Source organism: Acanthisitta chloris, unplaced genomic scaffold (genome assembly GCF_000695815.1).
Source record: "Acanthisitta chloris isolate BGI_N310 unplaced genomic scaffold, ASM69581v1 scaffold17584, whole genome shotgun sequence".
In the NCBI taxonomy this organism is placed as follows: Eukaryota; Metazoa; Chordata; class Aves; order Passeriformes; family Acanthisittidae; genus Acanthisitta; species Acanthisitta chloris.
Genome location: NW_008670049.1, coordinates 4,365 through 19,817, shown reverse-complemented (window position 1 = coordinate 19,817; position 15,453 = coordinate 4,365). Strand labels below are relative to the sequence as shown.

Genomic DNA, 15,453 nt, shown 5'->3' with positions numbered 1-15,453 from the left:
CTAGCTGTTTATAAAATGTAAACCCTTCCTTGCAGTTAAGATTTACAGAAGTCATCACCGTTGTCCACTCCTTACAATAATCAGTCCGTGGTGACAAAAATAAACTGATTTCATTTACATATTTTTTTTAAGTATTTACTGATATGTTATGGATTATTAGCTGTGTGTGGCAGTGGTCGGAACTGCAACGTGTGAAGCTGGAACGGTAGCAAAACATTTGTTGAGGACTGGTGCTGGGCCTGCAGTACTAAGAGATCTTGAAGCATCATAAAATATTGATGTATGCAATTTTTTCATCTCCAGAACTATTCAAGCAAAGTATGCCCACCACCAGTAATGGACAAAAGAGCTTGATGATGGATTTCCCAAACAACTGCAGCATTGTGCTTACTTATCCCCATCAGAACTTGTTTCTTAATATGTCTTGACTAAAGATAAGAATGGAAGGTAAAATTTGGCAAGGCAGTTTTTCTCCTACTAGTGAATACCTAGTGAATCAGATCACCTGTACAAAGTGGTATTTGGTAAATTGCACTGTTCTGGGAGTATTTCTACTCTGAAAGATGACAAACATGAAGTCTATATTTAAAGTCACTAAAATGGGATGTTATCAAAACTCATCTGCAAACTAATATTTTTTAGGCCAGTATATTACAGTATAAATGTGTTGCATACCTGTTTCTATAAAATTTACTGCCATGAGAAAAAAATATTCAGGATCCCCAGAGCGTGGCATTTGTCCATCTGTCACTTATATGCACAATACAAACCTCGTGTTGAGATTCTGTTTAATGTACAGCAATTACCTGCTGGACAGATTGGGAGCCAAACATGATGGTAAACTAGAGGAAGGAGCACAACCATGCCACTTTGCCCCTTGAGAGTCCCACTGTTCTACACGCCAGCTTTTGGGGTCATTCACTGTTGACCTCCTTTGTGGAGGATGTGGGGCTATCTCGGACTGGTAGCAAGTCATAATGACATGGAATATGGCTGTTTTTTGGGAGGTCGTAAGGATCCTGGCTGAAACGTCCACTGCTGCTGAAGGCTCCCTGGACAACACTCACCGTAGGCTCTGTGATAAAAGAGAGCACATACATTCCACATTAGAAGAGACAAACAGAAGGAAAACACTATTTCACCTCAGTTTCTGCTTCAATATAAGCATTCCTTGTCATGCTGAGTCCTGAGATGCAGGAATAAAAAGAAAGGCTGATGTCAAGGTGTTTTGGCTTCATGCTAAGTTACACCTGTGGGTTTGCAGCCGGGCTCTGCCATGAGTATATTTACTGACAGGAGCAAGTGGACCAGCATCTCTTCTTTATGTGTGGGCAAACTAAAACAAAACAAAACAAAAAAAGCCTGAATTTTGGGGTTTTAATTGAGATTTTATAGCAGCCCTTAAAAGCACAGTGGAGATATTGATGGATTTCAGAGTAATCTCTAAAAGGGGATAGAAAAGGAAAATGGTGTCCTATGACACATGACGATTTAGTCCAGATCAGAAATTATCAGGGTAGCTACCATTCCAAAGACCCCAAAGTTTTCCGTAACTACAGCAATACAGCAACTAGATAGGGCCCGTATTAGTGAAATACTCTGTGGGTGAGGATGCTATTTTACTGTGATCCAGAGAAGGAAACAGATCTTTTCTGTCCCTCCCATACACTTACTCCAGCTGTGTTCAAACACTCTAACCTAGACCTGAATTATACTGCTATCAAATGCTAATCTTATGCTGTTGTTTAAAGAAAGGCTTTCAAACCAGGGGCATTCAGAGCTACCTTGAGGTTACAGAGCAGAGCCGAAGGTATTTCCAGCCCTGTTTGTGTGAATTACACTGCTATGTCAAAAGAGTTTGAGCAGAGAACAGAATCTGGACACATCATCTGTTACAATTTTTAGCTTCAGGGATTTTGATTAAACTGAAACAAAGGGAAAAGGGTCCTGGGCTGTTTGTTCTCTAACCTGCAGCATCTGGACATGGATACTGTACATACCAACTTCGTACACGTTCTTGTTGGCTGCAGCAGAGCCGGCGATCTCAGCGTATGGGGAGTCCCTGCGCGCGGGTGACTTCATTTCCACGTATCCACACTCTGAGCTTTTTGGTACAAGAGCTGGTGGGTCTTTTATAGTTGCATAAGGGTTCTCAGAACTGCTTAGTGAGCAATTACTCAAATTGTATTCTGAGTTCTTCACTAGATCTACAGAAAGAAAACCCCATTACTCAACCATGCTGCACGTTATGGGCATTGCTGCTAACAAAAGGGCAACCTTTAATTCTGAGTTCTAAAAAGTCACTCATAAATGACACTAAAAATTATTGTACAACTGTTGGGGCCTGGCTAGCAGAGGAGCTGTAACCTGAACAACAGTTACAGGAATGCTTAAGCAGTTAAAAACAAGACACACAAAGTAGGTCTTGCTGACCTTGTTTCTATATTCATGCATTCCTGTGTCTTCAATCCAACACCTTATAATGGTCTTGTTCTCTCCTGCTGCCAGGGTTTTTGGGTTTGGTTCCAGTTTTACTGCCTTATAGATAAGTTGTCTTGCTAACAAGCTAAAATAGTGCTGTTATTTAGATTCTTACAGACACTATGTAGTTCTTGCTATTAGTTTCCCAGGATGTGAGAGTGGGATGCAGCTTAAAATTGTATGAACTGTAAGAATTGTATGCACTGACAAGTTGAGCAACCAATCCAGAGTTGTATGACCAGCGTGTAGCTGTGTGTATGGGAGACTTTTTACTATAAATACTGTTAGGTGCCCTAAATAGAGGTGGCTATCAGAGCATCATAATGGTGTGCTGTAGTCCGTCCCTCACAAGGACCCCAACATACAACAATTAATGAAAGCATCTCAACTGCTATACTCTTTAATGGGCTGGATCTTGCTACCAGCAAATTACTGATGCCTGAGCATCTTCAATTCTGGTCAAAATATCAGCTAGCAGGATATACAGATAATGTGTAGAATCAGTTTTTAATGAGCATTTCAGAATATATTTTGCCTTTCCAAGTGCTGAACTCAGGACACTATTAAAATAAATGATCAAACACTGTTCCCAAGAGCAGTGTCAGGGCAAATGGCACATAACTTCTGGGGATGATCTATTTGGTGCAAAGTTTAAGTACGCAGCCTCACTGAAAGAGTAACCAGCTTCTTCTTGTAAGTTTCTGCTAGGCACACACAGGAGAACTGAACAGAAAACACCAGGTGGTTTGTAATTTCAGGGTTTAACCGCAGGACAGGTAACTGTGGTTTCAGAGAAGATGTATTTTCTCATGCTGGGAAGTGATTTTGTGCTGTTTGTGTTACTTTTTTCTTGGTGTTGCTTTGTGATATGATGTGTTATTTAAGTTTTGGAGCTGAGAATTTCTTTTCTTGTTCCTGACTCAATATCCAGCATCAGAGTGACCTTGGTGAGCCTGTCACTGGATAGGTGCTCATCACTTTGTAACTCACTTAAGGTATTTGAAATTGAACTTTCTCTAATCATAGAATTGTTTAGATTATAAAAGACCTTTCAGATCAGTGAGTCCAACTGTTAATGTAACACTGCCAAATTCACCACTAAACCGTGTCCCTAAGTGCCAAATCTCCATGTCTTTTAAATACTTCCAGGGATGGTGACTCAACCACTGCCCTGGGCAGCCTGTGCCAGGGCTTGACAACTCTTTCAATGAAGCAATTGTCCCTAATATCCAATCTAAACCTCTCCTGGTGCAACTTCAGGCCTTTTTCTCTTGTCCTGTCAGTTGTTACCTGGAAGAAGAGACCAACCCTCACCTGGCTACCAGCTCCTGTCAGGGAGTTGTATGGAGCAGTAAGGTCTCCCCTGAGCCTCCTTTTCTCCAGGCTGAGCCCCACCAGCTCCATCAGCTGCTCCTCGTAAGACTTGTGCTCCAGATCTTTCCCTGGCTCCACTGTCTTTCTCTGGACACACTTCAACCCTTCAATGTCTTTCTTGTCATGAAGGGCCCAAAACTGACCCCAGGATTTGAGGTGCCTCACCAGTGCCTAGCACAGGGGACAGTCACTGCCTTGGTGGTTTGGCCACACTACTGCTTACACAAGCCAGTGTTGCCCTTGGCTTTCTTGCCCACCTGGGCACACTGCTGGCTCATGTTCAGCTACTGTCAACTGGCACCTCCAGGTCCTTTTCTGCTTGGCAGCTTACCAGCCACTCTGCCCCAGTCTGGAGCACTGGAGGGGTTGTTGTCACCCAAGGGCAGGAAATGTCAAGTGTAATAAATCACTCTTTCACCCTAATTGTCCTGTATTACACACAAGGGGATGAACCAGCTGCTTTTGCCTATTTAACTCATGGATTTAGCTAAACCTTTTCCACTGTTTAGATATGCAGGCATTCTAGGCACCCTGGGCATAACTTAATCACAGACCAAAAGTAGTGACAAGCACTAGTATGGTACAGTATAAAGTCTTTTGAGAAAACTGAATAGTCTGAAAGATCAAAATATCATGACTACCCTGAATTTCTGAAGCTTTTCATTCCTCCCTATGTATTTCTATTTTGATATCCTTTCCAGAGGTCTGCAGTGAATGTGATGAAGCACTACAGCCTTGCAGTCATGCAGACCTACACTGACCATGCCAGCTGCAAGAGGAATTGGCACTCTTTAAAGCCTTTCACCAGAGACAGTATGTGTCCTTGCCTCACTCACTAGGCTGAATTCAAAGGCTGTTCCCCCTTCTGCTGCCTAGAATGGAGCTGTGTTGTGACTCAAGCATTACAGAAACATTTGATGTATGTGGCACATAGGGGACTTGAAAAGGTTTGTTTTGTTGTTGCTTTTTCTTTGGTTTGTCTTTTAAAAACCCCCACTTTCCTTTATATAAGGAAAAAAACCAACAACTGGCAAACAAACTTCATGCATTGATTCAGTGTCCAGGACAAATGTAGTCCAAAATTAGTTTTAGATATATTCTCTTCATCCAGAAAGCAAAGATAATCCAGAAGAGTAAACTGAATGTCTACTTCATTTCACCTAAATACATCAGAAAGTAACCTTACCTTTCAGGGACTTTCCCAAATATCCCCTATCGAGTCCGAAAGCACCTGAGAAAAATGACATAAAAAAACAGAGCAGTTTTAAAATCAAAGAAAAGTGACTAGACAACAGCTTCTAAAGGTTTAACATTGCTTTGGGACAAACTTCTGCCTTAGCAGAATAATTCTTAAGCGCTGTGAAACTGCCCAGGATAGGGGTACAGAAGTATTGTTACTTTTTGCTTGCACACTTTCAGTCAGGAACTTCCTGAACATGGAAGGTGGTGATGGTCATAAGGGACCATTAAATTATCTAGTTTGACCTCTCATATATTGCAGGCCATTACGTTTCCCCCAGTTATTCTTGAATGATCCCAATAACTGCTGTTTGATTTAAGCATATCTACCAGAAAAACATCCCACCTTGACTTGAAAATCTCAGGGCATGCAAAGTTCACTCCATGTCTTGACACTTCCCATTTTAATCACTCCCAAATTTAATCATGCCCAGAGTCACTGTTCCAGTCACCTGACCTGCAGGAATGGCTTAAACACACAGGACCTAAGTCTACAACTTTGCAATTACCCATTAGTGACAGATCTCAACATAGATCCCAATGTAAACATCAGCAACACATGACAACTTGTCTTCAGAGACCTGGCACTTACCTGGTTACTAATCCATTCAAATAGCTTGGATTGATACTGTGGAGTGCTAATTGTGGGACTATGCTAGAAGCCTTATAAAAGCCTAAAATCGTTTTATCAACACAACATCTCTGTAAACAAAATTCATAGTTTTCAATAAGGAAATTATACTATTTGAGGAGATCTAAACCAATTAATTTTATTCCTACCCCATCTTTATTTATGAGATCTCATGTCAGCTGTTCTGTTGTTTTCTAATGGCCAGACCACCAGCCTCAATTTACCCAAATAATGCCATTTGAACTTCTAGAAAATAGCCATAATACCAGCACTCATCCAGTCCTCTAGCATTTCCCTGTTACTCAGGATCTCCTGCCATGAGTTGACCACAGCAAGTATCTCTCAGGAGCCTTTAGTGCTCGTGCAAATGCTCTAAGAACATGTGAAGTTGACCATTGAGCATTATGAATTAAACCTTTTTCTGAAAGAAACCCAAACCAAACCCAGCAGACCTGAGCCTGAACTGTGGCTTGACCGAGATTGAGGATGAGCAGGGAAAAAGCAATAATGCTGCACGCTGTTGTTCTGAATCCCAGAATCTGATATGTATAAGTATCAGGAATGAAGGTAGTTAAATGATCCAAGTGATACTGGCACTGAAAGTCCCCTTTAAGGCTTTCAGTGGTCAGCGCAACCCAGCCCTTTTGGCATGCATGAGATTGGAAAGGGATGAAAAACCAGCATAAAGCAGGACACAACAGCAGCTCTCACCACTTCTTGGGAATTTTTCTTCTCAATGCTCTGTCTTCTAGCAAACAGGAGGCCTAGCTGGGAACATCTCCTAACATTTACATCTGAAGCAGCTCAGATCATGAGAAACTACTTTTTAAAGCAATGATTCTGTTTGGAGGGGATTTAAAAGAAAAAAGAATGCATGCAACCTTTCATTTATTTAATATGTGATTCGGTCGAAGAAGACAGACCCTTATTGTGCAACACTCATTGTTTTATTCAGCTAATCAATGAGCAAACCTTTTAATGAAACTAATGTGAGGGGGTTTGCATATTGTGTTTGCACTGGGCATCAGAGTGTTTCACCATACCTTACAAGGAGTCACCATTTTATCTCCAAGGTTCCTGCCTTAAGGGAAGGTCTAACCCATAACCCTGGACCTCACACACAACCTGACAGACCTGAGCAAAGAATCAGGAAAGCATTGCTGCCTTCCAATCCATCCCACACACAATGAATAACACTCACATTGCCCTGTTTTTCCCATCCTTACCGAGCTCATTGAGGTAGCCACCGTGTTTCCAGTCTGCTGGCAGTGTTCCTGTGTAGTCCATGACAGTGCCTCGCTTTCCAGGTTCCACATTTTTAAGGTTCATGAACAGCTGATTGTTTTTTGTCTGTTTCAAAGAAAGATAGAAACTGAAACTGGTGGGAAGCTGCTGCATTTCCAGGTGATAATCGGGGAAAGCAAATATAAACCAATCAGGGAGCATTAGGGAACAAAGTAAAATAAACTAAAGAGTAATTGGCACAGAAGTTTCCTGAGTTTTAGTGTTTACCTTTGCCAAGGTCAGTCTGTCCATGTTGTTGACGTGAGGTGGGGTAGTGCACTGAGTTAGAGTATGATAACTAGGATTGGAGAAATAGTGACTGTTGGCATTTCCACCATTACTGTGAGGGATGGTTTCTGAAAGGGAAGAGAAAGAAAAATGAACAACTGCCCTTCTTCCTTAAGATGTGCTTTTGACAGTGCTGCACTGACTTCAGAATCTGATTCCAAGTTTCTTAACAACCAACTAAAAATCTTATATTCATTAAAAGGAAATAGAGATCCAGAGCGTAAGTGACAAATGCCCACACTTTCAGCAAAGAGCATTCACCAGTGTTACTTGCTAACTTCTCTGTCTGCTGTGGTCCTTTGCTCTGGTTTTCCTCTCTAGTAATAGCATTGTCCTAGTTAAGTCCTTTGTATCACCACGTTCACACCAACAGTTTCTAGTGCTTCAAGAGCACCAGCACCTTTGCTGATTCGCTTTCTCTTAACTCTGACCATTTTTTCTGGTGTCTTCTTCAACTGCTGCTTTCCTTAATAGCAGTGTGCAAAAGACAGCATTGCCTGAAGTTTCATGTACCCATTGCATCCCAGCTTTCTTTCATAGGTCAAAAACTCCTGTTTCTTTCAGGAGCATTGCTCCTTCCCTTAATTTATTTCAAACTTGAGCCACTTTGCTATCTGCTTCTCCTAGCACAGTTGGTGTGAAATCCTCATTTTCTACAGCCATAACAGTCTTTCTGTCCAGGCTGTTGGCATTTAATTTAAAGCCTCTGTAGAAACAATATTTTGCCAAACTCCAATTCTAATTTTAAAATAGGCACAGAGGAATAGCCATGTCCATACTTACACTGTTTAATGCAAAAACCCCACATTTGAGGGTGCAAAATGTTAGACAGTGAAGTGAGGTATATATATGGTCACTTTTTCCTTATAATTAACACATTTCACCAGGGTGAGCCACCTCCAAGGTATCAAAAGCAGAGATTAAAAGACAGTGATGCAGAACTAATAAGCTGCAGATGCTGGGGTAGCATCCTTCTGAACTCAGGTGACCTGTCCGTGATAGCTGAAAGGTGACCACACAAGTCTATCATCACATCCCACTGGTCTTGTGTGACAGTTCACCAGCACCACTGTCTGTGTGGTCTCAGGGGATGCCCTCCTGCAAAATCCAGATGGGAGCAGTGTCTCAGCCTTCCTCTTCCTAAAGAAGGAAACTCTCCCCAGCCTCTCTTTCCAGAAGGCTTCCAGGCCAGAATTTGTAGACATCCTTTTCAAAACAGAGTGTATTGCTGCTCACAGCTGAAACAGGTACATTCAATGGTAGGGGCAGATCTGAACCCCTTCAGAGCTCAACTAAAAAACCACAGAGTCAAGAGATGGAGGAAAAACTTGGTTCTAAATGTCACTTACCTGAAATGGTGTAATCTGTATTCATGACCCTCATAGCAGGGGTGTAGGTCACTGTGGGCATATTTGTTTCTTTTCCTTTCTGCTTCTGTCTGTAGATGATGAACAGCACTAGCAGGAAAAGCACAACCAGGACAAGAATGATGATGCCTGCTATAGCCCCTATCTGGTAGGAGTCAGCAGGGATAGCAGTACTGGTACGGCTCAGACTGTTCAGGTTTCCCACTATAATTACACCAGCTGAAATACAAGAAGAAATTAAAGTATGTGGCGTAAATTAAGAGGGTCAAGTGACAGGAGCAGAAGACAATATTTCATTTCTGAATGTTTCTGCTAATTTAGATGTATTTAATAATGCCAGAACAGAACTATGTCAGAAAGCAATGTGAAGACAATCCTGGCCTTAAGGAAAAACAATCTTCATAGAATGAGATTATTTCATGAATTTAAAAAAGTAAGAACATTCACTAGGCAAAAGCCCAGGGCAGGTAAAGGACATGCTCTATCAACAGCTTTTGACAGCACAGGACTGTAAAACATGCAAGATACTTTGAGTGCTTTGCTCCAATGATCACTGAGGCGTCCGAGTTAAAGTGCACAGAACACACGTAATTTAACAGAATGGACTACTTAAATACACATCCCCTATCAGACTGACTTAATGGATGAGACAGAGTTGGCATTTAGTGGGTTAATTTTCATATGAAACGGTTAGAGTAATTTTATTGCACCTAGGCTTTACCTTGATCACACCTGGCCCCTTTCCAGCCTGGGCTGCAGTAGCATGTGCCCGTGATGTGGTCGCAGGTTGAGTTGTTCAGACAGTCACAGATCTGCCGACAGCCATACCCATAGGTACCCTGGGGGCACTCTGCACAAAACAAAGGCAAGTAAACATCAGGCACAGTCATTGCTTGTTCAATGCTCTGGTATCGCAGACCTGCAGCACCACACATGGTCCCCAGCGCTCCTAACCCCAGACGTTTCTGTGGGTGGTCAGCAGATGGCAATGTGTCATTAGCACTTCCTCTTCGGGAAGGGCTTTACAGGTTACAAGGGTAGAAGAGAGGGAAGCGATGGGCAAAGTGTGACTAAAGGGTCAGTTCTACACCAGAACATCAGGTCTCTCAGGTGACTCAGATCCCAGAGCTTGAAAAATCACGTAATGATACGAGTGGAGCCAGACATCTGGCTGGTGTCAGGTCCTATGACAGATGTGCTGATGTAAAAGAGCAAGAGCTAAGGGCCATGAGAACGCGACCGGAATACACCACAGGTTTATATAAACACAAAATTGCTGCTTACAGCATACTTTGATACTGTAATGTGTATGCTGAGAAACTTCCTTCAGGAGAAAAATCCAAATTACAGAGAATAAGCTAATTGGAAATGTTGCATAACTTTTTGTCCCCTGGAATGATTTGAATACAATCATTATTTACTGGTCAAAGTGTCTCCTACATCATGTAACTAGCATGGTAGAGCATTATCCTACACTGACAAAAATTCTCTATTTTATATTGCCACCTCTGGCAATGTGTGGACTGTTAACATTATAGTAGTTCTGATGGTTTCAGCAAGTTTCTTCATCTTCTGAGACTCGATTTTCGGAGATCTCTCGACAGTTCTGTAACTGTCAACTTGTTTTTCTTTCTGCCTTTTTAAAAGAATGTAACTCTTCTTTTATATATTCCTAATTTTGAATAATTTACAAAATAAAGTAACACAATGAGTGCCAATGTTCTTGCAGTCTTGACAGATCCAGACTCAAGTGAAATTTTTTGCTTGTATATGTCTCCTTCTCGTGATTGCAGTCAATAAAACAAGACTGTAAGTACCGAAGTAAATGGCTGGGCAGAAACCATCATGTCATAATGTGCTTTGGCATTTTAAAACCTGAATTAAATGAGTAACAAGACATTTAGTTTAGTGTTTTTTAATCATTAACAATTATTATCAAATAATTACAGTATTGTTGAACTGTAGGATAAAATATAAAATCTATAAAGCATAAGAATAATCAGATATGCCAAAGTATTCATAATGATTTTTTGACATCAGATGATCTTAAAGAGTTTATCTTTTATCATTATTGCCCTTTTGAAGTGAAACTTAAAAATCATCAGAGTAGAATAAGAAAATGTAAACATCTAACCTTTACAAACAGTTCTGTGCTTATAACCCAGATTATTCTTTTAGTATTGTACTATGTTATACCACCACTGATGTCAGGGGTGTTGTTCTGGATTTTGATAAGTGGAGAATCTCACACATGAAAACAAAACGTAATCTATGATGCTTTTATACTCCAATTGTGTGGTAAAACCTCATGGCAAAGGTTAATTTTATCCACTAGGATTGATGTGCTACTTCTTATAGAACAAGAAGACTTAGTCTAAAGCTGTGCCAGGGGAGGTTTACGTTGGACATTAGGAAGAATTTCTTCACAGAAGGGGTGATTACACACTGGAATGTGCTGCCCAGTGTGGTGGTGAAATCACCATCCCTGGAGGTGTTTAATGAAAAACTGGATGTGGCACTTAGTGCCATGGTCTAGTTGACATGATGGTGTTAGGTCATAGGTTGGACTTGATGGTCTCGGAGGTTCTTTCTAACCTTAATGACTCTGTGATTCTTATCTTTTGTTTTCTAACTATTAGTTTTCATTCTGGTTTATGCTAACGACAATTACTTAGATTCATTCATTGCTGGTACATGACAGAGTTATTGGGTATATTTTTTTACCGTTATGTCCAGAGCAACTAAAATGAAGGGCAAATGCCTCTTACATTTAGTTCCAAACTGAAAGAAACAACCATCATAATCATCATCAGAGAAGACAGGAGACCCATGGAGCTCCCTGAGGAGGTCCGGTGGTGGAGGATAAAGATGATTAGGGGATTGGAGTATCTCTCTTACAAGGAAAGGCTGAGGGAATTTGGCCTGTCCAGTCTCAAGAAGAGATGACTGAGAGGAACTTCATTAATGTATACAAGTATCTGAAGGGAGGGTGCCAAAAGGATGGATCAGGCTTTGCTTGGTGGTGGAAACCAATAAAACAAGAGGTAAAGGCAGAAACTGATGCACAGGAAGTTCCACTTGAATATGAGGAAGAACCTCTTTCCTGTGCAGTCACTGAGCACTGAACAGATTGCCCAGAGAAGTTGTGGATTCTCCCTCACTGGAGGCATTCCAGAACCATCTGGACACAATCCTGAGCCATGTGCTCTAGGATAGTCCTGCTTGAGCAGGGAGATTGGACTAGATGACACACTGTAGCCCCTTCCAACCTAACCCATTCTGTTGTTCTGTGGTCAGTCTTAATAAAATATAGAATCATATAATTTCAGGAGTTGGAATGGACCTTAGAGATCATCCAGCCCCAACCCCTGCACTGGGCAGGGACACTTCCCACCAGAGCAGGTTGCTCAAGGCTCATCCAACCTGGAATGAACACTGCCAGGGCTGGGGCAGCCACAGCCTCCCTGGGCAACCAATGCTACCAAAGAGTAGAGATTGTTGGGATGACCATGGAAAATCAGCCAAAGAACAGCACATCCCTCCACATCATTCCATACTCTCTTTCTATATGTATTTTCTTTCCTAATAAAATATTAGCCCCTATTCCTAGTCCCAGAAGCCAAGAGGCTGTATCACAACACTGGCCAAAACCAGAAGGGGTTGGCTCAGGGTTTAGCGCTTGCCATCAGGCAGGAACAATCCCATGTGTGTACTCACTCTGCTCACAGTGCTTCCCCATGAACCCTGTGCGGCAGGTGCACTGCCCACTGATGTGGTCACAGTCAGCTCCGTTCTGGCATTGGCATATTAATGCACAGTCCTTCCCGAAAAACCCCAGGGGACATCCTGCAACACAAGGAGAGAGAGGGGAAAAGCAGTGAAACAGCTGCTCCAGAAATAAAATGCAAATATTGTGGTTAAGTATGTTATGGGGAGCTCATTTCTGTAGCTCACTACAGAGACATGGCATCCATAAACGTGACTGATCAAGACCTACCCTGCTCAATGTCATATAAAGTACACATTAGGCAAAAAACCATGTAAAAATGAGGTTGGGAAATGGTGCAGACAGTAGTGGTTCTGAGGAAGACAGCAAGAACAGCTCCTTGAAGAAATGGATTTAAGAAGATAACTGAAGGAGAGAGAGGGCAGTTTGTGAACCAGAGCAGCTATCAGGGAACCGTTGGACACATTTTCTTTGCAGTTTATGCTGAAGCACAAGAAAAATTAAAATAATAACATATTGTATCTGAGCTACTCACAAAGATAGCATTTCAGTATGAAGAAGACATACTACTGCAAAGAGATCATTATTCACCAGCAGGAAGCAAAATAACCGTGATAGCTGACAGCTGAACCAGCATAGTGAATGTCTTCCAGAACTCCATCCATATGGCCCCATAACGTATCTGCTATTTCTTGCCGCTGTGACATTACTCATTTTGAAAAAGGAGAGTCTGATTTTTATGAAAAACATATATTTAAACACTGAATGCAGAACACAGCCATGTTTTTTTGAGGTCAAAGATAAGGGCTGTGCCCAGATAACAGTCAGTGGGAGCTGTGACTGCCTGAATTGAAGGTAAACCAAACTGAAGGTGTAATATGCTAAAGATAAGAAGCCAACTTGACCAATATTTATTTCTAACAAATGTTTATTTCTCAAACTTTGTATGAACTCTTACCCAGCTCATAATCAGTGCCATATACCTACACCCAGTCATTGCATGACTTCTTTATTTAAATGAAAAGCCCTTGGGAAAAAAAAATCTGTATTACTAAATGAAGAAAATTCCCAAACAAATGATGATGTTGGAATCTGGTGAAGTTAACTTTCCATGTTTCAAATAAAATAGCTTCTGTATCAGTAGTTGAATTACAGGTGCTGAGCTACAGCTGTTGTTATTGCCCCTGGGAGGTAGCAATTGCAGATATGGATGTACTGTATAATCACTCTGCAGTGACAACAGGGGCAGTGCCTCAGTAGACCACAGCCATGGCTGAGCCAGAAGCTGTTCTCATGGCTTCAGTCAGCTTTGTGTTACCTAACAATTGAGTTGTTGGATCCCTGCTGCTACAGTACTTCTTGTGGAGGGTTCAGAGAGGGATGGCATTGTCATCCCACCCTGTGGGGAACGCCTGCAGAGCTGACTTCATCCATGCTACAGACTGGAGCTGTAACTGGATGTCTGCAGTGGAAGCATCTAAAAGTCAGGGTCATTCATTCCGTGTGTGTACACACAGACTCTTCCACAGGGATGCCTGGCTGCAACAAAACCCTGTCTTCCTCTGAAGGAAGGCTAAAGAGGAGCCTGATGCAGTGGCCAGCACCTTGCCAGTGCTCATACAGACTCTTCTCACAGCAGCAGTGTGCTGCGTCTCCTGGATCAAAACAGGCTCATCAGCATGGGAAGAATTCAAGGAATAAAGCATGGAAACACTGAGGGATAATTGTGTCTCTGATGTGTAGACTGATCATGGAACATAAAGTCACTTACTCTGTGTGCAGTAAAGGCCAGTCCATCCTGGGGTACACTTGCATTCCCCGTCGTAGGCGCTGCAGTAAGCTCCGTTGTGGCAGTTGCATGTGTGAATGCAGTTTGGTCCCCAGTGGGAGGGTGGGCAAGCTGAAACAACCCACAGCAATTAATTCATCAATCTCAAACGACAGAGATGCTTGATACCCATGAACAGAGCAGCTCCCATTCACACATGAGCGCTGCTTTGTTTGTGGTTTGTTGTTTTCCATTCAAATACATGTTTTAGGCTGCTCTATTCTGAGAAAACAGACACAGATTTAGACATTATCTAAACTAAGGAAACATTTTTCTCCTGATAAAAACTCCTGAAAAACAGTAAATGTGTGAAAAAACCCAGCGATACATACTTGCTACTCAGTAAATAGCCCACTCATAGCAACTTCCTCATAGAGAAAGCCTTTAAATTTCCTTTCTTCATTTATTCTTTAATCTGGGAACAGTTGCTACAGTGAAGGCAATAAGCCTTTTGAGTCTCAAGACAAACAAAAAGAAGGCTGAAACACCTATATAGCCTATGGCTTTAACCTAGTGCAAACCTTTGTTCCTGTGTTTCCACTGTTAGATTGCATGTAATTGCCTAAATGTGGTGCATATAATCAGGGCTGTACCTTAATCAAGTTAATGCAGCTGCTTCCGTGGGTCCAACAATCAATACAATATTTCTAAACCCCAAGTAATTATCTATAAAGTGGGTATTATTTTGCTCACAATCTTGTCAGCACATGATGAGACAGAATTTACTGGCTACTTGGAAAATGTCATACTGATGAATTTGATGCTATAGTGAAGTGGCTCCAAAATACCAAACTATTCAGAGACAGCAGAAGATATTTTTCCTCAGGTCAGAGTATCACCAAGTCAAGAGGATACTGTTCAGTAGGATTCACATCTTGAGGGTTTTATTTATTTTTTCAGTAAATACAGTAACTATTCCATAGTTTTATGGAAGTACAATGTGAGTATTTCATAAGAGAGAAGAAAAAGGTCAGCCACAGAAGCCTTAGTGTAAATTTTAAAAGGCTGATAACTCCTTATTGTTGTGTACTGATTTGGTTGCCCAGAGACCTGTCTGAGAGCAATAAAAACTCCTGAATCCTTTAAATATTTGCATAATGTATGTGTGGGCTGTGTTTTTGCAAAGTGTCATCTTTGCCCGAATTTCACTTTACTAAGAAATATATTACTTTGCACTAAAAAAAAAGCACTGAGTTTGTTTATTGTTGTTTTCACTTTGGTTGTGCCTTATTTT

At 41.5% G+C, this 15,453-nt stretch overlaps 1 protein-coding gene across 1 annotated transcript in view; it reads right to left on the bottom strand.

The window, feature by feature from the left end:
• Positions 1-914: 914 nt before the first annotated feature.
• Positions 915-15,453, bottom strand: part of LOC103801140 (multiple epidermal growth factor-like domains protein 10) — a gene marked incomplete at its 5' end in the record, with an annotated part of 17,347 nt that continues 2,808 nt past the window's right edge. Inside the window, 9 exons of the mRNA XM_009073545.1 lie at positions 915-1,075; positions 2,001-2,207; positions 5,042-5,086; positions 6,952-7,075; positions 7,238-7,365; positions 8,647-8,883; positions 9,386-9,514; positions 12,382-12,510; positions 14,163-14,291. Coding sequence (XP_009071793.1) covers positions 915-1,075; positions 2,001-2,207; positions 5,042-5,086; positions 6,952-7,075; positions 7,238-7,365; positions 8,647-8,883; positions 9,386-9,514; positions 12,382-12,510; positions 14,163-14,291 — 1,289 coding nt within the window. The remainder of the gene's footprint in view (positions 1,076-2,000; positions 2,208-5,041; positions 5,087-6,951; positions 7,076-7,237; positions 7,366-8,646; positions 8,884-9,385; positions 9,515-12,381; positions 12,511-14,162; positions 14,292-15,453) is intronic.